Below are 20666 nucleotides of genomic sequence, written 5' to 3' on the forward strand. Positions count from 1 at the left end.
GCTGCAAAGGAAGATGGGAAACAGGTTTTAAAGCAGTGGGTGTTGCTGCTTTAAACATATTTCTATCTTCGATAGGAAAGATACTGCAATATAGCCATATTATCTGCCATAACTACTCTCTGCCACAGAGTCTTTTTCAACCAGAACTAATCTCAGCAAAATAACTTTAGTTTAGCGAAGTGGGAGACAGAGGAAGAGCAGTTATTATAAGTACTAACTGAGATCCAATTCCCAATTTCCAATACTACATAGGCCACATTAGATGATTTAAGGTGAATGGATGAACTCTTTAACTGGAGAAATCTATGTGTGTTTATGTGATATACATATGTTAATAAAGTCACAAGGAGATATTTTAGATAAGCCAGATAATTAATTCAATAAGGTATAAAACAGCATTTGGTCCTGCTTTAACATACAAATAATGTCAATTAAAAAAATTTTTTTACTTAATGTCTATTAATTCCTATTACAAAGTAAATAAATGCTTTACCAAGGCAAATTTATTTTCTTTCATACTTCAGGAAAATTTTCAGTAATTTGCAGAAACTTGAGAACTATAGAATCAGGCAGGGGCTTGAGAGCCATAGGTAAAATAATAACCTATTTTATTGTGGCGTTTTCTTACAATCCCACATAAATTGGCAGTCACTGAACTTCTTTGCTTATTTATCTACCACAGCCATTTGTAATATCAAGTACTTTCTTTGCTCTAGGTACTCTCAAAAACCAGTGATTTAGTTAGAAGTATAAAGGATTAAATAGCATTACCAAAATCTTTAATTTTACTATCATCTGCTAAATAAGTCTTTTATGGATACCATCCAGTAGTTAAGTAACTGAATAAAATCGGTACTATGGGGTTTTACTATGTGATGGAAAAAGCAGCACAGCACTGCATTTGAGCATGGATTGGATTTGAATCCTGACTCTGTGCCACTTACTAGCTGTATAATCAATCCTAGGGAAATTTCTTGACACACCTGTGCCTTAATTTCCCTATCTGAAAATGGAGATAATAGTACCTACTCATTGGTTTGCTGGAACAAAACTTAAGTGGTTATCACTAAAACATTTTTTTGAAGATTTTTATTTATTTACTTATTTGAGAGAGAGTGAGTGGTGGGGAGAGGGGCAGGAGAGGGAGAAGCAGACTCCCCACTGAGCAGGGAGCCCAACACAGGACTTGATCCCAGGACCCTAGGATTATGACCTGAGCCAAAAGCAATCGCTTAACCCACTGAGCCACCCAGGTGCCCCTGCCATTAAACATTTAGAGCAGTACTGGTACATAGTACTCTATTATCTATTGCTGAACAACAAATTAATCCAAAACTCAATGGCTTAAAACCACAAAAATATAACTTCCTTGGGTCAGGAATCCACTTAGCTGGACTATTCTGGTTTAAATCTCTCATGAGATTATACTTGAATTTCAACTGTGACCGCATTATCTAAGGAAGAGAGGGCTCACTTTTGAGAAGGCTCTCACAGCCGTTAAGTTGGTGCTGTCTGCTGGGGAGCTTATTCACCTCCATGTACCTACCTTCCATCATTAGCAGGGAGTCCTCCAATCTTGCACACATTCAAAGGAAGATCACAATAGGAGATGAATACCAGAAAATAGGGGTCATTGGAAGCTACACTGTAGGCTGCCTATCTCAGTGGGCTACTGTGTTTTTGTTGGTTAAATAAACTAAATACGGGAGTGTCACTGTATTTCCTCATTTGAGTCCCTCAGCAATGGTGGTTAGAAAAACCATGAAGAAATCACAAGAACAATTGGAAAAGTCAAGTCTACTATCTTCAAGGGCTCATCTGAAAAGACTACATTAATCATATGAATTTCTTTAAATAGATAAAATATGTATAATAGGTTTTATCCAAACTTTATTAGAAAATGATGACTACATTATGAAGATGAAAACTTCATTAGAAAATGAAGACTACAATAATCAAATGAATTTCTTTAAATAGATATAATATGTATATATAGTTTTTATCCAAACTTTATTAGAAAATGATGAAGTATTACTGAATCCACCAAAGGATTACAGTAGTCTATTATGTAGGATTATTCACTAATTATAGATTAATTTAGGTCTTTGTTACATTATAGTCAAAGGTCATGAATTGGTATTCAGAATTCTGGAACTGCTGCTTCTATGATACAGGAACTGTCACCTCTAAATTAGGAAGGTAAGTGGAAAAGGACATAAGCAACCCCAGCGTCAGGATGCAGGGGAGAGGGCAAGAGCCACAGAGCTCACGCACCATGAGTGTCACATCAGCCGGCCCTGCTTCCCTTTTCACTTATAAACCTCAAAAATGTACTCTGGCCTAGCCGTGCATGGCAAAGAAAGTACACAGTTTAAAAAACAAACTGCAAAGTGATATTTATTTACATTCAAATGTGAATTACCTGTACACACACAAATTTAAGAGGCACAATCTGTTATGCACAGTAACTATATAAATTTCCGTACATGTTATACACGGTAGCATCTGTTAAGTCAGTGGCTGGAGTGAAAACACAGTACTGAAACATTCCTGATACAAAATAAATTACTCATTCACATATTCTACTCATACAACAGTTAGTATTTAAAAAATTAATGCACTTCAAAAAACTAGTTACATGTACAGCCAAAACATACTGTTTTACGGAAAATGTCAAGATTATTAGGCATAAACAATCCCTTTTGGGATGCATTTTGATTTTTTAAATAAATAAACTACATTGATTTGAAGACCATTTATACAGAGGCCCCTAAAATATGATTGAAGATAGACATTTGCTTTGTATTTTTAAAGGCATAACTATACTAGAGAATATGCTAAACTCTTGCCCCCAAATTCCAGCACTGCCATTCTCTTTTTTTGGACACGATCAAATTAAATTCTAACATTAGTATGAGATTAGCTGCCCTGTTTTGCAAATTGTTTCCACTAAAAAGTGGTAACAGATCTTCTTGAACTATCTCATGTATTTGAGAGAGTCAAGATTTTTTTAAAAAAATGTTAAAATGCTTTAGTTAGTTAAAGCTGATAATATATGTGGAGATTTTGATAGATTGAACACTTTCCTCTTAAGACCTAAGCAAAAAGATCTTTTCCAATTTTAAAATCTATTAAAGATTCATGTCAAGTCCAAGAGAACACTTGAATATTTTCATAACGCAGTGAAGGATTCATCTTTGGCATTTCTCCGTTAGTTATAAAATAAAATATGTCAACAAACATTTTTTACTTTTCTATCTACTTACTAGACAATCTGTACACAAAACTATGTGATTGAAATTGTGTTTTAACAGCAATCTCATCGCTTACAATTTTTTTTAGATCTGCAAAAAATACTAACACTAAGCTTTTTACTGTCAGAAGCTGAAATGTTCGATGTTGCTGAAATGTCTGCTTAGTTCTCTTTTTCGGTCATTGGAAATTGAGTAAATTTTAAATTCAACAATAGATAAAGCAGACATACTTTTTACATTAACAAACATGTTGACCAGAGCATAATTTTTGAACAGTAGTATGAAGCATGCATTAAGGAAAAACAAAAACAAGAACAAAAACCTTCAACTTTGGGCATCACAGTAACAACTACTTGCTACATTTTCTTTCTTGGTCCCTGTAGCATTTCTAAAAGGAAACAAACAAAATCAAAACAAAACTGCTACAACTGCTGATTTGTAGAAATTTTTCAACATTGCCCTTCACATTATATTGCCACATTACTTTCAGTGTTTAATTTTTTTTTTTTTTTTACTCGCATCACATACTAACCTTAAGGCTGAAAGCAGTCCAACTGTGACTACTGTAAAACGATAGTGGGAAACAATAAAGATTTTAAAAGTGAGCATGTGGGATGCCTGGGTGGCTCAGTTGGTTGGACGACTGCCTTCGGCTCAGGTCATGATCCCGGAGTCCCAGGATCGAATCCCACATCAGGCTCCCAGCTCCATGGGGAGTCTGCTTCTCCCTCTGACCTTCTCCTCGCTCATGCTCTCTCTCACTGTCTCTCTCTCTCAAATAAATAAATAAAATCTTTAAAAAAAAAAAATAAAAAAAAATAAAAAAAAAATAAAAGTGAGCATGTTTTCCTCATTCAAAACTAATATATGGGAAAAAAATCTCAGTAAAAACTGAATCAAGTATGATTGGATAGTTCAAACGCAAGCTACATGCTCCTGGGCTTACTGAAAATAAACAAAGAAACAAAACCATAAATACTGTGGCTAATTACTGGTACTTATCAATGTCTGCAAAGGTCTTGGGTAACAAAGAAGAGATAGTAATGATGGCTTTATTGTGACATTAAGACATGTGTAAAATGAAATAAATAACCCCCACCTGTGTTTCATCAGGCAGAATCATGGAAATCCAAGCAGAGAAAGATGATGATGGCAACCAAAGAACTGGAATATACATTGGTTACATTTACTGTCTGGTATTGAAACACCTGAATAAATCTGTAGCTATTTTAAAATAAAGTTGATACAATAAATAATTTAAAAATCTGAAGAATGCAGGTTATGTAAATAGGACACGTAATGGAATTTGTGAAAGTAAATTTATTACATAATATGGCCACTACTGAACATTATATATGCAGCTTATATTCCTAATACTGCTATCTCCCAGCCAATGTAAAAACCTGACAGCAATACTGTCCTTCAAGTATGGTTCAAACTAATAGTTACATGTGATATCCAAGTAAATCAATTACCAGCTCCTGCTAATACAATTTAGTAAGAACTGGGAATCGTAATATCGGCACTAGGCAATGTTTATAGAATGTCACTTTAAGTGCATGTGGCTATCTACTTACAGAATCCAGAAAACAAAACCACCCATGCTCCTGCAACAGTTTTACTTCAACTCTATCATGTGAAAAGTATTTGCTGGAATGAGAGCTCTCCAAAATCACGTAGGTTCAATCTGGTCACATTTAATCCTAAAACCAAATGCTATGTAAAATTCTGTGTATCTAAATGCTACCTTTCAGGTAAATGAGTATTTTAGAGACTTTTCTTTATTGGAGGTGGTCTGATAAAGAGGAAGCACTCATCAGACAATCACAAATCATCATCCCTCCATGATTCAGTTGAAGTTGGTCTTTTGTAAATGCTTATTGGGAATTTCTAAAGCACTGACTTGGAGAGGCCAGGAGCCCCCATCAATCCCTGCTTGGATAGCCACTCCTGTCACCACTGCCAGGTCAGGGTCTACAGAAGTGTTGGGATCCTTTCCAAAGAACTCCTGAATGACTTGGCGGATTCGAGGAATACGAGTAGAACCCCCAACCAAAACCACCTCATCGATCTCAGTCTTCTCCAGGTGGCCTTCTTTTAATACTTGCTGAATGGGTACAAGTATTTTCTGGAAGAGATCTTCATTAAGGGTGTCAAAGAGCTTCCGTGATATTTCTGTTTCAAATAACACCTGACTTTCTCCACTTGTCTTTTCAGAAAGCCCAGCTCCAACCACGCTGTTCATATGGCGGCCATCAGCGGGAGAAAATCTGTCCTTTGGCAGGTCAGTGTCACTACTCTGAGGCTCCTTCTTGTCCTTTTCCTCCACTGTTAGTAATACTGACAACTGAGCAGACTGATGAAGAGTCAGATTTAATTTGACCATTTCCACAGCTTGTCTTAATCTGTGAATTTCCTCTTTCCTAGAGGGTAGAAAGCCGTATGTTTGATAAATCTGTTTATATAAATACTGAAGAAGTCTTTGATTGAAGTCCTGTCCTCCAAGTTTATTGTTTCCTAAGTTAGAAATAAAAAGGCATGTTATACTTATGTATTTGTATGTGTACGTGTGTGTATATATATATATACATATATATGTCTGTGTAGCATGTATGAAAACAATATGCTAGGAATAACAAATCTCTTGCTTAACGTACTTAACTATTTAGATTTTATTCACACAAAGACTGATGTAAAATAATTGGATTAAAATAATTTTAACTCTAATGTATATTGTTTAAAAACAATGGATATCTGGTTAAAAAAACTTTTTTTTGAAGATTTTATTTATTTTATTTGACAGGCAGAGATTACAAGTAGACAGAGAGGCAGGCAGAGAGAGAGAGGAGGAAGCAGGCTCCCTGCTGAGCAGAGAGTCCCACATGGGGCTCGATCCCAGGACCCTGGGATCATGACCTGAGCCGAAGGCAGAGGCTTTAACCCACTAAGCTACCTGAGCTACCCAGGTGTCCCTGGTTAAAAATTTTTAATAAAAAAGGAACTATCACTTAATGATATCCAATAATTTTTCTGAAGATAAAAGCTGACGAAAGATTAGCTTTTAACAGCAATTTAAAAACACTGAATGTTATTACTCTCAAGAGGAAAAAAAAGTCTTTATAATTAAAAAGTAACAGTAGCCATTTTATCTTTTTCTTTCAATCCTTTCGCTTGCTTAAGAGCTAAAATTTTAAAAAAAGAGAGAAAGATTTAAAAGCAAAAGATTAATGTTAATACAAATCCCTGGCATTGAATTTGGTTCTAAAGACTCCAGGTAGGAAAAAGAAAAATGCTAAAGTTAGACAACCTATAACTTATAGCTTCACTTTTCAAACAGCCTCCATTCTTGAAATTAAAAAAAAAAAAAAAAAAAAAAAAAAAAAAGATTTAGAATACAAAATCCTATTATAATTTCCTAGAGAACACTATTACTAGATTTTCTAAACATATTTTGTAAAACATGTTATCAAATGAAATAAACTGATTACTCTTCATTTTAAAGGATTTTTCTCTTTTCATTTTTTTATTGACATATAATGTATTATTTGCCCCAGGAGTACAGGTCTGTGACATTTCTTCACAGCACTCACCATAGCACATACCTTCCCCAATGTCCATAACCCAGCCAACCTAACCCTCCCCCCAATCCCACAACAACCCTCAGTTTGTTTTGTGAGATTAAGAGTCTCATATGGTTTATCTCCCTCCTGATCCCATCTTGTTTCATTTTTTCCTTCCCTACCCCCCATGACCCCCCTGTCCTGCCTCTCAAATTCCTCTCTGATTGACTTATTTCACTCAGCATAATACCCTCTAGTTCCATCCACGTTGCTGCAAATAGCAAGAGTTCGGGGGTTTTGATGGCTGCATAGTATTCCATTGTGTATATATATCACATCTTCTTTATCCATTCATTTGTTGATGGACATCTAGGTTCTTTCCATAGTTTGGCTATTGCGGACATTGCTGCTATAAACATTTGGGTGCATGTGCCCCTTCGGATCACTACGTTTGTATCTTTAGGGTAAATACTTAAAGGATTTTTCTTGCTTTCTGTTCCCTTCACCACAGCCATGAAGTCCTACTGGCTCAGTGAGCTACAACTGGCAATGTATTTATTTGCTTGATAGGGTGCTCATTTTCTTTAAACTTCACTTTTTGTTGTTATTATATATATAAATGGTGGTTATAAAATCACATATACAGACCACCAAAATGAAGTCCAAGTATAGTGAAAAAAAATTTTGTTTATTTCTATTGATTTATTTTGGAGAGAGCAAGCGTATGCACGTGCGAGCAAAGAGAAGAACAGAGGGGTAAAGAATCTCAAGCAAATCCACACCAAATGCAGAGCCTCATACGGGGCTCGATTTCACAATCCTGAGATTTGTCCTGAGTCTAAACCAAGAGTTGGATGCTTGACCAACTAACTCACCCAGGTACCCCCTGAAAAAAGCTTTAAAATCAACACAACACATTAGGTGGGCTAATAAGAAAAGCATGTCTGAACCTCTTTCAGTCTCCATGTATTTTTCTTACCAGACATTGCTCGGGTTAGAAACATTCCTCCTTGTTTATTCAGCAATGACACATCTAGAGTTCCTCCACCCAAATCTATCACCAAGACATGAAAGACATCAGCCTTGTGGAGGCCATAGGCCATAGCTGCTGCTGTGGGTTCATTTATTACTCTCAAGATCTTCAGTCCTGTAAGATTGGTTGGAAGGAAGAACAAGTCATCAGAGGACAGCATGATCAAAATTCCGTCCCACTTAACCTCATACCATGTTAGTGTGTTTTATGTGACAAGGACTCCACTGTGTAACAATGGGAGCAGTCACAAACCCAACAAAAATAGTGAAATGGGAATGATAAATATTGGTTTTTCTAAATAGGATCATTAAAATCATCTTAAAAGTTATTGATATGAGAAAAGCCCAGATTTAGTGAAATATATCATTATGTTCTGTATTATTTAATATTTAATTTAAAAAATCCTAGCCCCCTTTAATTTTCATTTTACTTGGGAATATAAGAGTAATAAAACTTTAATCATTATGTACTATAATAAATTGCTGTGGAAATGAAATAAACTTACTACGCTCTTCTTTTTTTTTAAAGTGACTTTGAAAAAAAGCAGGTAAGTAAACAGAAGAGATCATAAAAAAATTTTAGATGTAAATGGATTCCTCTCTATCCCTCCCACTCACACCACAGACCATATAGGGTTCCAATCAGTACAATGACTCTTAAAAAAGTACTTAAAAATTTAAGACTCTCAAATGTAAATCTGAAATATATAGCAAATCTGATCTTGAAGGTAATGCGAAACAGTGAAAGTTTAGGCAAAAAAAAAAAAATCAGATTTCCTTGCACAAACTTCCTACTTTACCCAACTGCCACATGTCATGAGTGGTTTGGAAAGTAATATGGCATTTATGTATCAGGAGCCATAAAAAACTATTCCAATTCTGAACAATTTATTTAAAAACCTTTCATACCTTTTCCCTTAGCTCTCTGACTTCATCGCTCACTCCGCTCTGGTCATACTGACCAACTTCCCATCTTCATAAGCACTAGCAAATTCCCATTTTATGGCTGCTACACTGACTGTTCTCTCCCCTGCAACATCCTTCCCCTATACATCAGCTTGGCTAACAACCTCGTCGTCTCCTTCAAATATGCTTAAACGTTATTTTCTCAATGAGGCCTACCCGACCACTCTAAAACCTTCAAGTTCCCCCACTTCCTGATCACCACCAGCAATCCTCTTCCAGTTCTGTTCTTTTTTTTCTTCCATAGCATGTTACTTTCTGATATATGTTCTATCAGGGTTTTCAACCAGGGCAATTTTGCCCTTAGGAATTTTGCCCCTCAGGGAGTATCTGACAGCATCTGAAGACAAAAGGTTGTCACTACTTGGAGAGGAGAGGGCTGCTAGCACCTAATGAGCAGAGGTTAGGGGTGAGCTAACTGACCTATACTGTACAGGACAGCTGCCCACAACACAGAATTATCTAGCCCAAAATGTCAATAATGCTAAGAGTGGGAAACCCCAGAATATACTTATCTTTAACACAGACCTTCTGTTTCTCTCCAGTGGAATATAAGTTCCGTGAGAACAGAGATTTATTTGTTTCATTTACCAAGGCACTCAATATTTAATGAATGGCTTCAAATAATGAATTCTCTTCTACCTCAGATTTTCAAAAAAATAATTCAGTCATCTGAACATTAAAGAAAATTTGTAGAAAAAAATTCCTCATTGCTAACATGCACCCATGTTCTCAGACTTTGTTAGAGGCCTACCTGACTGGCAATTGTCACAGTATGTTGCAACTCACATTGTGCTATAGAGTTTTCTTAATTTTTGTTTGTAAACATATCAAAATCCACCTAATTTACCCACTTTAGGTTTATTTATATGCCTAGTTAGGTGGTTTTCAAAGTGATACACCTTACTACAGAAGATTTTCAACCCAAGAACATTTTGAAAAAAATAAAGCTCAAGCAAGGGTGATATTACCTGCAAGGTTAGCTGCTTCAATTGTTGAATTTCTCTGTTTTAGATCGAATTCTGCTGGTACAGAAATAACAGCATTGGCAACTGGCATTCCAAGATACTCCTCTGCCATTTCCTTTAACTTCAACAATAGTCTAGAGCCAACGTATTCTGGAGAAACGGTGATGGTCTCATTACTTGTCACAGAAAACTCAACCATTCCGTTTTTGTTTAAAACCTGCGAATAGGATTTGCCAAAAAAAAAAAAAGAAAAGAAAAGAAAAGAAAAGTAAAATCATACATACACACATATACTTAAATACATACACACACACTGGACTTACAACAAAAACTTTATAAGGTCATTTATTTGTAATCTATCATTTACTAAAATTAGAAGTTATTAAAAGCTATATTTTAAAAATCCATAAAGTGATATCTACAATAACAGCAGAATAAAAATAATCCATCACCAAGCATATGAAGGCAAGACAGAAGATTCTTTATATATATATATATATATATATATATATATTAAATGAATTAAAAAAAAAAAGATGAAATATATAAGGAATAAAAGTTGCTGGATCATGTATTTGACTTAGGATCGTTTTTATTTAGTTAACTTGATTCCAAAAATAATAGATACCTGAAAAAAATGCTCTGGAACATATTAACAAGAATAATTTAGTACTTCATTATGTTCTTATCCAAGAATCAAATATCACTTGAGGAAGTTGAGATGCAATTTGGGGGGTTTGGGGGGTAGGAAAAGAATAATTGAAACAAGATGGGGTCGGGAGGGAGACAAACCATAAGAGACTCTTAATTTCATAAAACAAACTGAGGGTTGTCGGGGGGAGGGGGGTAGGAGAGGGTGGTGGGGTTATGGACACTGGGGAAGGTATGTGCTATGGTGAATGCTGTGAAATGTATAAACCTGGCAATTCACAGACCTGTACCCCTGGGACTAATAATACATTATATGTTAATTAAAAAAATTTAAAAAAATTTAAAAATTAAAAAAAAAGAATCAAATATCACTTACATTCATATTTCCATGAAAACATGTATTAGGTCACTATCCCTGCTAATGTGGTTGTGCATTTAAAAAACTAGGTTAATTCTAAAACATACTACCCTACTTTCATCAAAGACTATTCATATCAAGAGTAAAGGGAATTAGTCTTCTAAGAAATTATAAGAATTTTACCCCCATCATTCTAGACTACATAATTAGGTTTCATCAGTTTCAATGATGAAAACTTGACCATCTACCAACCTATTGGGGAAAAATAAAAACAAGCTACAGACACTATTAAAATGAGGCCCAAAGACACTATCCTATCAGATCCCACATGAAACATAAACAACAAAAATCACAACACTCGGAAACTTAAAAAACTCCAAATATCATTCTAAGGAACCATGTCATATTGCTGAATTTCAAACAAGTCATAAAATCACATGCCTCTATGATCTCTTTTCAAGTATATAAATATGATTATCCTAACACAGAGAGCATCTATAAACCTATCTAGCCATCCACCTGTCTGTCCATCCATCCATCCACCCACCATCCATGCATAGTACATGGGGCTTCATTAGCTTTCTTGCTACAAAGGAAGAGCTAAGCAGGCAGGCAAGCAGACATCCATCATCCCTCCATCCAGCCATATTTCATGGGGTTTCATCAGTTTTCTTGCTACAGTGATAAAAGAGCTAAACAGATATTCTGAGAGAAAATATTCCGAAAAATGGCAGAGCAAGAACATAGTAGCTCTGTGGAGCCCATGAATTAACTCATCCTGGAACTGCTGTAGGACAGCTTGTTATAATGTAACTTCCATGCAGATTAAGTAAATTGAAAGGGAATGTTTTTAACTTGAGGCCAAGGCATCAACTGAAACAGTATGCTAAACTAAAATTACAATAGATTTTAGCTTAATCACTTACCTTAAATGGGTATCTGCCAACTTCAGCCTCCAGCTCTTCTGGGGTAAAAATCTTGCCTATGAATCTCTTGGCATCATATATTGTGTTCTGAGGATTTGAATCTGCCAGCTCTAAGCTTTCATAACCCACATATACATCACTGTCAGTAAATGACACCATGCTGGGTATACTGATATGCCCATTTTCATCCGGAATGACCTTTACTTTTCCCGTACCAGGAAAAAACACCCCAACAGAACAGTAGGTGGTACCAAGATCAATGCCAATCACTTTAGGAGTAGGCAACGGTAAATACTGTTGTGCCAAATAGCCAGCCAACAGGAGAGTCAAAACAGCTGATCCTGAAATATAGGCAAATTAAAATATATGTTTTATTAAACTAGTACAATATGCTAAATTACTATAGCAAAGTCTCTTTAATATCACTCTTTGAAACAAGACTAATGCACTCTGAAATATTTTCTTTTATAGTACTATAGATAAACACTTCCCTCAGACATCAAGTTTTTCATAACGCAAAATGACTATAATACAGTTAAAATGAAGGAACAACCCAAAAAACAGAAACAAAAACCCTGTAGTTGTATGTCTGAGTACTTCATCTATGGGTGAAGATAAAGTAAAAACATAAATAATTGTGCTGATGCTGACAGGAAAAGCCATTTATCTCTACCAAAAACTAGACAAATGTAATATAGATATAATTCAATTTCTTGATCAATTAATATTCAGATCTCATAGCTTTATAGACAGCTTTATCATTATTAAAAAGAAACTCCATTATTAGAATTTCGACAGCAAGAACTCTGTTATTGAAGGGCTAAAACTTTTTTTTTAAGATTTTATTTATTTATTTGACAGATGGAGATCACAAGTAGGCAGGGAGGCAGGCAGAGAGAGAGGGGGAAGCAGGCTCCCTACTGAGCAGAGGACCAGACACGGGGCTCGATCTCAGAACCCTGGGACCATGACTTGAGCCGAAGGCAGAGACTTTAACCCACTGAGCCACCGAGGCACTCCGGGCTAAAACTTTTTAACCCCTCATGTTCTTTTACCTTTCAAAAGAATAAACTGGATAAATTGGGGAAATTATTTTGAAAGTTGTTTAAATATGAAACTGCTACTTTACAACAGAATTAATTAACAGAAACAATTAACGTTTTCTGTATTTAAATACGAATTAAGCAAATGCGTCTTGCAGAAGTTAACATTTAGGGAAGGAGAACCATAAATGTCTAACCCTAAATGCGACATAAAGCTCCCTGAAGGCAGGTTTTATTCTCTGTTGTATCCCCTGAAACTAGGAATGGCTCCTAGGACATAGCAGATGCTCAACAAATAATGATTTAAAGAAACACACACACACACATACATACACAAATTCGAAAAAACGCCACGCAGGCCGTAAACATTAGGGATGAAGAAAGATGCCACTTCGGATTTACAACTCATCTGTTATTTGGTTTCAGGAGACTATGTCCATACATGTTACATACGACCCAAAACGTCAATTGGCAGGAGTCTGCTTGACTAATTGTGAGCTCATCCTCATCAACACATAACTCAAAAAAAAAAGAAAAGAAAGAAATCAAGTGCCAACCCCCCTTTCCTCTAGCTCCTACGTGGAGAACGTCAGAAACATTTCCTGATCTTCTCGCTCGGGGAGGGTGGATTACTAACCCAGACTGGCGGACTGCAGCAGACTATACCTGCAAGAGGCCTGGCTCTCTCAAAACGCAGCATCCCGCGTCTACAGCTCAGGCCGCCGGTACTGCTCCTCCCCCTTCCTTACAAAGGGGTCCTGGAGACGCACGTTCTTGCAGCCTCCCAAAGGCCCAAATTCAACCGATTCAAAATCAACGCTCTTTCGAAAAGAACCCTTCCCGAGGCCCGATGTCCCTGGGATGTACGCAGAGGGTCGCCGCCGGCCCCACATGGCCTACTCTGGCCCAGACCGTTTCTAGACGCGACCCTCAATCCTGCGCCCCGAAGAACCAAAAACCGCCCTTAAGTCACCTTTCCGGAATCCTTCCCATTGCGCCAATTGGATCCAGGAAGTGACAACCACCCACGCCCACCCCGGCCTTCCCCAAACTGCGCCGGTGCCCACAACCGCCACAAGGAACCCCTGGTCACTGACCTAAGATCGTCATCTCTCCAGCCATCACAGTCCCGCCGGAGAGGCTTGGGATGACTGTACAGACGTGAGGTGCCGCCCCCACGGCGTCTCCCAGGCCCGATGCTTACTGGGTAATGTAGTTCTCTTGCTCCAACATAGTTAGAGAAGCCACAGTTCTGACCAGAGTTGGGACTTCATTTACCGTCAGGTCGCGGGGCTGAGCGCCTCCATTCAACCGCTGCCCGTGACGCCTGAGCGCCCGCCCACGCCTCTACTACGGAGCCAATTAGGCTGAGGTTAAGGAGAGCCAAGAAGAGCGACTGCAGTTTATAATCAAACCCGAAGCTCCTGGAGCCACGTTAAGGTAAAAACACACCATTTCTTTAGCGCCGCCCCACTGCTTTGCATTCTGGGAAGTGTAGTTCGGGCCTATTCCCCCCACCCTCCATTCGAGGTAGGGAGAGTGAGGAACCTTAGGTGCTCGCCTTGTCAAGCCGTGTTCCTATCCCAAGCCTAGGTTCAGAGCCTTTGTCTTTTCGTTTTTCCTACCTTTTAAAGAATGCTCCTTTGCCTGGGATCTGGATGGGTTCTGGATGGGGTTCCTCTCCTCCAGCCTTCCTGCAAGGGCCCCTACCTCCTTGCGGGCGCAGAGGAAGGCCGGAGGGACGGCCGTGTTAACTTCTTTTTTTTTTTTTTTTTTTAAAGATTTTATTTATTTATTTGACAGAGAGAAATCACAAGTAGGCAGAGAGGCAGGCAGAGAGAGAGAGGGAAGCAGGCTCCCCGCTGAGCAGAGAGCCCAATGCGGGACTCGATCCCAGGACCCCGAGATCATGACCCGAGCCGAAGGCAGCGACCTAACCCACTGAGCCACCCAGGCGCCCCAGCCATGTTAACTTCTAATGACATCGTCAGCCCGCAGCTTTTGTTTTGGGATAAATGAGTTCAAGCAATCTTCAGCGAAATGTCATTTATCCAAGAGAGCAGGGACGCGTTTTCTCAATTGCTAATACTGGAGTCGGCTGTTGTAATCGGAAACGAAAAAAAAATACTTGAGCTTTCTCTTGAATTAAGTCATATTTGGCAGGAATGGCTTTCATGGACAAGTCCTGTAGCACGTGATGGCCATCCAGGACACTTGTTTTTCAGATTCTAGTCTGTAAGAGACCCTTTTTTTTTTTTTTTTTTTCTTCTTGGTCACTGGTAGTACTTCATGGTTCTTTTTGAGAGTGTTTTGTCTGTCATTGCTGTTAAAGTTCCCCAGAACTATAATCCTGGAGAATTGAAATATGTTTCCTCATTTTAGATGTAAGTCAAACAATCCCTGTTGACAATAGGTCATGCTGCTGGGATATATACTACTGACTTTTTGATTTTAAAATGTATATGAAAATATTGATGGTTATTGAAGTTGAAGTGTAGGTAATGGGGATTAATTATAATCTGCTTTTGTATATTGAAAACAACCTTCGTAATGTAAACTATGAAAAGTGTGTGTAGGTCTATAGTGAGTACTGTTCAGTATAACTTCTTTATGAAGAACACATAATTCAAACACTTAAGTCGTGAATATTATTAGGTATAATGATCATATTAACAAACATTTGACCATAGCGGTAGCCACTGGTAACAGTCAGAAGGAGAGACAGAAGGTAAACACAAACATAATTTATTATGGTGTATACTGTGAAAATAAAGGAAATAGCATCTCAAATGGAGCAGGAGAAGCCTTGAAGGGGGAGCTCTCTGGGACTACCACCAGTTGTCAATTGCATGCAGGGGTGGCGGGGTGGAGGGAGGGGGGAGCCAGCCATACCTTGCATCCTCAGGAGGAAGAAGCTTAATTTACTGACCCAGTAAACTTTTCTCCTTGCCCAGAAATAGGAATAGCCAATGAGAAGTTCAGACTCTTTAGGGACACCTAGGTGGTTCAGTCAGTTGAGATCTGCTTTTGGTTCAGGCTCCGGTCATGATCCTGGAGTCATAGGATGGAACCCCCCGCCCTACCTTGGGCTCCCTGGTCTGCAGTGGGGAGTCTGCTTCTGCCTCTCCCTCTGCTTCTCTCTCTGCCTCTCCCCCAGTCTGCAGCCCACTCCACACTCACGTTTCATCACTCACGCACTCTCTCACTCTCTCAAATAAATTGTTCAAATTTTTTTTTTTAGAAAAGTTCAAACTCTCACTCCACTCCAATGCACTTTTGTTCAGGAAAGTCCTTCACAGTTTTGTCCTATCCTCCATAGAAATAAACCTCTCTCATTTGGTTCTCTGGACTTGCCTATGATTCACTATAGTTTGCGTGTCCTGAATTGTAATTCCTCTGCTATTCCCAAATAAACTCATTCTGCTGGTGAAATAACTGGCTAGCTTTAGGTTTAACAAAAGCATAATTGTGTATGGATAAAGGGCAGACGCAGAACTGAATAAACACTGTAATGTAATCTTGAAGTCAAGAAGACTTAGTGAAAGAATATGCATTAAGAAGTAGGAGAGTGAAAGGGAGCCAGGAGATGGGTTAATAGGATAATATGAAGCAATTGGCTAAAGGTGTTCCAGAAAGGGGGGGACTGAATTACCAAGAGCCGAGAAACTGAAGATAATCTCATAGATTAGAAGTGCTGGATTATAAAGCATGAGGGGAAAGTCTGAGAGGTGGGACTAGAGACATAAACCAAATCAGGGGGACTAGTTATCCGTGGCAGACACTGGTCATGGCTGTCTATTATCCCTACCACCAACTCCTTCCTCTTAATAGGATCCTGATATGGTCAAGAAGTAAATAGAGATTACATGAGTGGAATACTCTTAATATAAGAAAGGAATTAAAATGAACTAAAACAGTTTCTACCTTTCCCTTACTGCCTTAACAAATTACCATAAATTTGGTGTCTTAAATCAACACAAATTTATTATGTTACATTTCTATAAGATCAGAAATCTCTTGTGGGTCTCACTGGACCAGATCAAGTAAGCAGGTGGCTGGATTCTTTTCTGGAGTTTCTAGGGGAGAATTGTTTCCTGCTATATAGGAGTTCCTGGCAGAATCTTTTTCTCCTTGTGATTGTAGGATCAAAGTTCTTATTTTTTGTAAGTCATTTTTAATGACTGAAGGTCATTCCCAGCTTCTAGAGGCCACCCACATTACTTAGTCGAGAAACTTTCTACTTACGTGGCAACAGTAGGCTCAGACGACATCATGTGATTAAATTGGACCCACCTAATTTAGACAATCCAAGATAATCTCCCCATCTCAAGCCCTGTAACTTAAAAAAAAAAAAAAAATCTGTAGTCTATTCTGTCTTGTAAAATAACATATTCACAGGTTCCAGGAATTAGAATGTGTAAGCTTACCACAATTAGAATAGGTAAGCCTACCACAATTTGCTCTCTGGTTCCCAAAGATTTACATCCATCCCAATGCAAAGTCTCATCCTATTACAGCATCAATTCAAAGTCCAAAAAGATCTTCTAAATCTCATCAGCTCAGAAGTCCTAACTGTCCTAAATCATCTAAATTGGGTTGTAGCTGTTATCACTTCTTTCGTCTTGCCTGCTTAACAGTAAAAGGAACAATGAAATACTTAGATAAGAATGTGGGTTTATACTAATGTTATAAAGAACAGCAAGAGAGTTGGGAAATAAGGGTGTGGGCCGGGATAGGAAAAGAAATGTAGATAGACTGTTTTCTTCATTTTTCCTAGCAGGAAGTTCACAGATACTTAGAATGAAGAGTTTGAGACATAGAAACCTAAATAGGTAATTCAAGACTTTGAAGGCAACTTTCTGAAGGACTAAAAAAGGATAAAACATAGAGATAAAAGAGTAGGCTATAGAGAAGAATAAGTGGGACAAAATTTAAATGTGTACTTTTTTTTTCAGTTTTCCATAGAAAAGTGTCAATATATACAATTTAAAGTTTAAAAATCCATATAGCAAAAATATATGAACAAAGGAAGCATTATGGCAAAAAATATATATCAGATGACAGATTTAAGGTCAATTTTTATTATATGCATACATACAAACAGGATAGACTAAAAACTGCCAGACTGTCTTTTTTTAATATACAGTTGTAACTATTTATTAGAGACTTTTAAAATAGATAGCGAAATGAAGTTGGTAGCTGAAAAATATCTTAGAGGGCATCTGGACCCACCCTCTTATTTATAGAGAGAAAAATAGAGGCCAAGAGAAGTCAAGAAAATTATGATCTCAATTAGTGTTCATTCTCTTAAAAAATTACACTTCACCTTCAATTTAGTGATTAGAGGTAATCTTTAACAATAGAAGCTGGAGTGAAAAATTATCTAATTATATATCCCAGTATTTCTCATTATTATTTCAGAAATGTGCTTTGTTAGGAAAATCATTGCCAAATAACAGAAATCTTAGTAAATATCAGTCCAATTCAGGGGACATATTTTCCTTGTTGTTTAACTCACACTTTTTTCTCTTCCTTCATCTATATAAGAAAAGTTCATTGAATGGAGAATTGATCCAGTTCTCTGCACATTCATTAAAAGAACAAGTGTAATAAAATTACAAATTAGGGGCGCCTAGGTGGCTCAGAGGGTTAAGTCTCTGCCTTCAGCTCAGGTCATGATCTCAGGGTCTTGGGATCAAGCCCCACATCTGGCTCTCTGCTCAGCAGGGAGACTGCTTCCCTTCCTCTCTCTCTCTCTGCCTGCCTCTCTGCCTACTTGTGATCTCTGTCTATCAAATAAATAAATAAAATCTTTTAAAAAATAAATAAAATAAAATTACAAATTAGTTTGAGTTACATTTTTAGATTCTACGGAACACTATAATATTTAAACATAAAAAATTACTACTATATTAAAATTATGCCATAACAGGACAAATCTCACTTATTGAACCAGGTTTTTTTCCCCCTTGTGCTAGACTGTTATGGCTCCATCTATTTCTGTTTTCTGGGAATTGAAAATTTATTGCATGAAGATTTTTCATGTAAAGGTATTGGGAAAGAAATCTGATTTGTAACCAAAATGCTGGTACCAGTGTTGTTGCTTTTTCACAGAACCTTATTATTATACTCCAAACTTCTGAAAGATGAGTATGTTTGCCCTTTATTTTAAAAATAGCTTATATTCTGGTTATTTTCTGTAAGTTTCAAATGAATTTAAGTGGAAATGTATATTACATATGTTTATAATAAGAAACATTGTTTTTTAAAAAATCTTATTTCCAATCAAAGCAAAACATAACAAAAACTTAAAGGCAGGGACGCCTGGGTGGCTCAGTTGGTTGGACAACTGCCTTCGGCTCAGGTCATGATCCCGGAGTCCCAGGATCGAGTCCTGCATCGGGCTCCCAGCTCCATGGGGAGTCTGCTTCTCCCTCTGACCTTCTCCTCGCTCATGCTCTCTCTCACTGTCTCTCTCTCTCATAAATAAATAAATAAAATCTTAAAAAAAAAAAAAGGCATATGAACATACTAGTACTTCTTACATGATCAGAAATATGTCCCAGGGATACCTGGGTGGCTCAGTTGGTTGAGCAGCTGTTTTCGGCTCATGTTATGAACCCAGCATCCTGGGATGGAGTCCCACATCGAGCTCCTTGCTCGGCAGGAAGCCTGCTTCTCCCTGTGCCTCTCTGCCTGCCACTCTGTCTGCCTGTGCTCGCTCGCACTCTTTCCCTCTCCCTCTCTCTCTCTCTGACAAGTAAATAAATAAAATCTTAAAAAAAAAAAAATATGTCCCAAACGACAAACCAGTACCAAACTTAGAATTATTACCAGTAAAATTGAGAATGAGATAAGAATACTCCTTTATAACTAGAATATAACATTGCTTTGGCCTTAACAGCCTATGTAAGAAAACACAATGGAAAGTATAAATTTAGGGAAAATAAAAAGGCAAATTTATCAACATTTTTATAATTATATGATTATTGTCTTAGTTCAGGCTACTATAGCAAAATAACAGAAGCTGGGTAGCCCTTAAACAGCAGAAATGTCTTTCTCACAGTTCTGTAGCCTGTGAAATTCATGACCAGGACACTGGCAGATTAGGTGTCTGGTGAAAGCCTGCTTCCTAGTTCATAGACTGCTGTCCTCTCTCTGTGTCTCCGCAGGTGGAAGTGACAAAGGAAATCTCTGGGGTCTTTTCATAAGGGCACTAATCCCACCCGCGAGGATTCTACCCTCATGATTTAAACACCTCTCAAAGGGCTCACCTTCTAATACTATTATATTGAGGATTGGGGTTCAACATAGATTTGGGGGGTGGGGAAGAGTGGAGACACAGTCTGTAACAATTATATAAATTAAAAACACATGCTGAAAATGTCTGAGAAACAGTAAGAATTGAATAGAGGGCTCCTTTAATAATACTGTACAAGAATAACTTTTCTATATGCAAAGAATATCTAGCTCAAAAAAAATATGGCAGGAAACATCCCATTTACAGCAGCAAATAAAATCCTTAGAAGTACATTTAAGAATAAAAGAAGAAACCTTTAAATATCTCCTAAGAAATCAATCAATCAATTAATCAATCTCTCCTAAGACTAGAACAAAATACGGAAGTAAATAAAAAGACAATACCTTTTTGGATAGGAAAACTCAAGAAATTTATTATAGAATTTTTTTTTTAAGATTTTATTTATTTATTTGACACACAGAGAGAGATCACAAGTAGGCAGGCAGGAAGAGAGAGGGAGGAAAGCAGGTTCCCCGCTGAGCAGAGAGCCCAATGCAGGGCTCCATCCCAGGACCCTGAGATCATGACCTGAGCTGAAGGCAGAGGCTCAACCCACTGAGCCACCCACGTGCCCTATTATAGAAAATTTTAAACGTGCATAAGGCAGAGAT

General features: G+C 37.6%; 1 protein-coding gene and 1 long non-coding RNA gene across 7 annotated transcripts in view; one reads left to right on the forward strand and one right to left on the reverse strand.

The window, feature by feature from the left end:
* Window positions 1-4554: 4554 nt before the first annotated feature.
* HSPA13 (heat shock protein family A (Hsp70) member 13) lies at window positions 4555-13955 on the reverse strand. Of its 2 annotated transcripts, none has more exons than XM_059164480.1 (5): window positions 13853-13955; window positions 11713-12053; window positions 9781-9994; window positions 7794-7961; window positions 4555-5771 (listed from the first exon to the last, which is right to left on the reverse strand). In XM_059164480.1, the coding sequence occupies exons 1-5, from the start codon at window positions 13875-13877 to the stop codon at window positions 5104-5106; spliced, it is 1416 nt and encodes a 471-aa protein (XP_059020463.1). In that variant the 5' UTR covers window positions 13878-13955; the 3' UTR covers window positions 4555-5103. The 2 variants fall into 2 exon arrangements, with proteins under 2 accessions (XP_059020463.1, XP_059020464.1); XM_059164481.1 differs by lacking the exon at window positions 13853-13955 and adding an exon at window positions 13089-13217.
* Window positions 13956-14037: 82 nt separating this feature from the next.
* LOC131825258 (uncharacterized) overlaps window positions 14038-20666 on the forward strand; it is a 219165-nt gene continuing 212536 nt past the window's right edge. For all 5 annotated transcript variants that reach the window (XR_009351171.1, XR_009351175.1, XR_009351172.1 and 2 more), the window contains exon 1: window positions 14038-14195. This is a non-coding gene — a long non-coding RNA (uncharacterized LOC131825258). The remainder of the gene's footprint in view (window positions 14196-20666) is intronic.

The sequence above is a fragment of the Mustela lutreola genome, chromosome 2 (genome assembly GCF_030435805.1).
Source record: "Mustela lutreola isolate mMusLut2 chromosome 2, mMusLut2.pri, whole genome shotgun sequence".
Classification (NCBI taxonomy): domain Eukaryota; kingdom Metazoa; phylum Chordata; class Mammalia; order Carnivora; family Mustelidae; genus Mustela; species Mustela lutreola.

Excerpts from the sequence above, each read along its gene's own strand:
- HSPA13 (XM_059164480.1), bottom strand. The coding sequence starts at position 13,877 with ATGGCTGGAGAGATGACGATCTTAG. Across the intron at positions 12,054-13,852 it reads TGGAGAGATGACGATCTTAG|GATCAGCTGTTTTGACTCTC; the intron begins GTCAGTGACCAG and ends CCTATATTTCAG. Across the intron at positions 5,772-7,793 it reads TCTAACCCGAGCAATGTCTG|GAAACAATAAACTTGGAGGA; the intron begins GTAAGAAAAATA and ends TTTCTAACTTAG.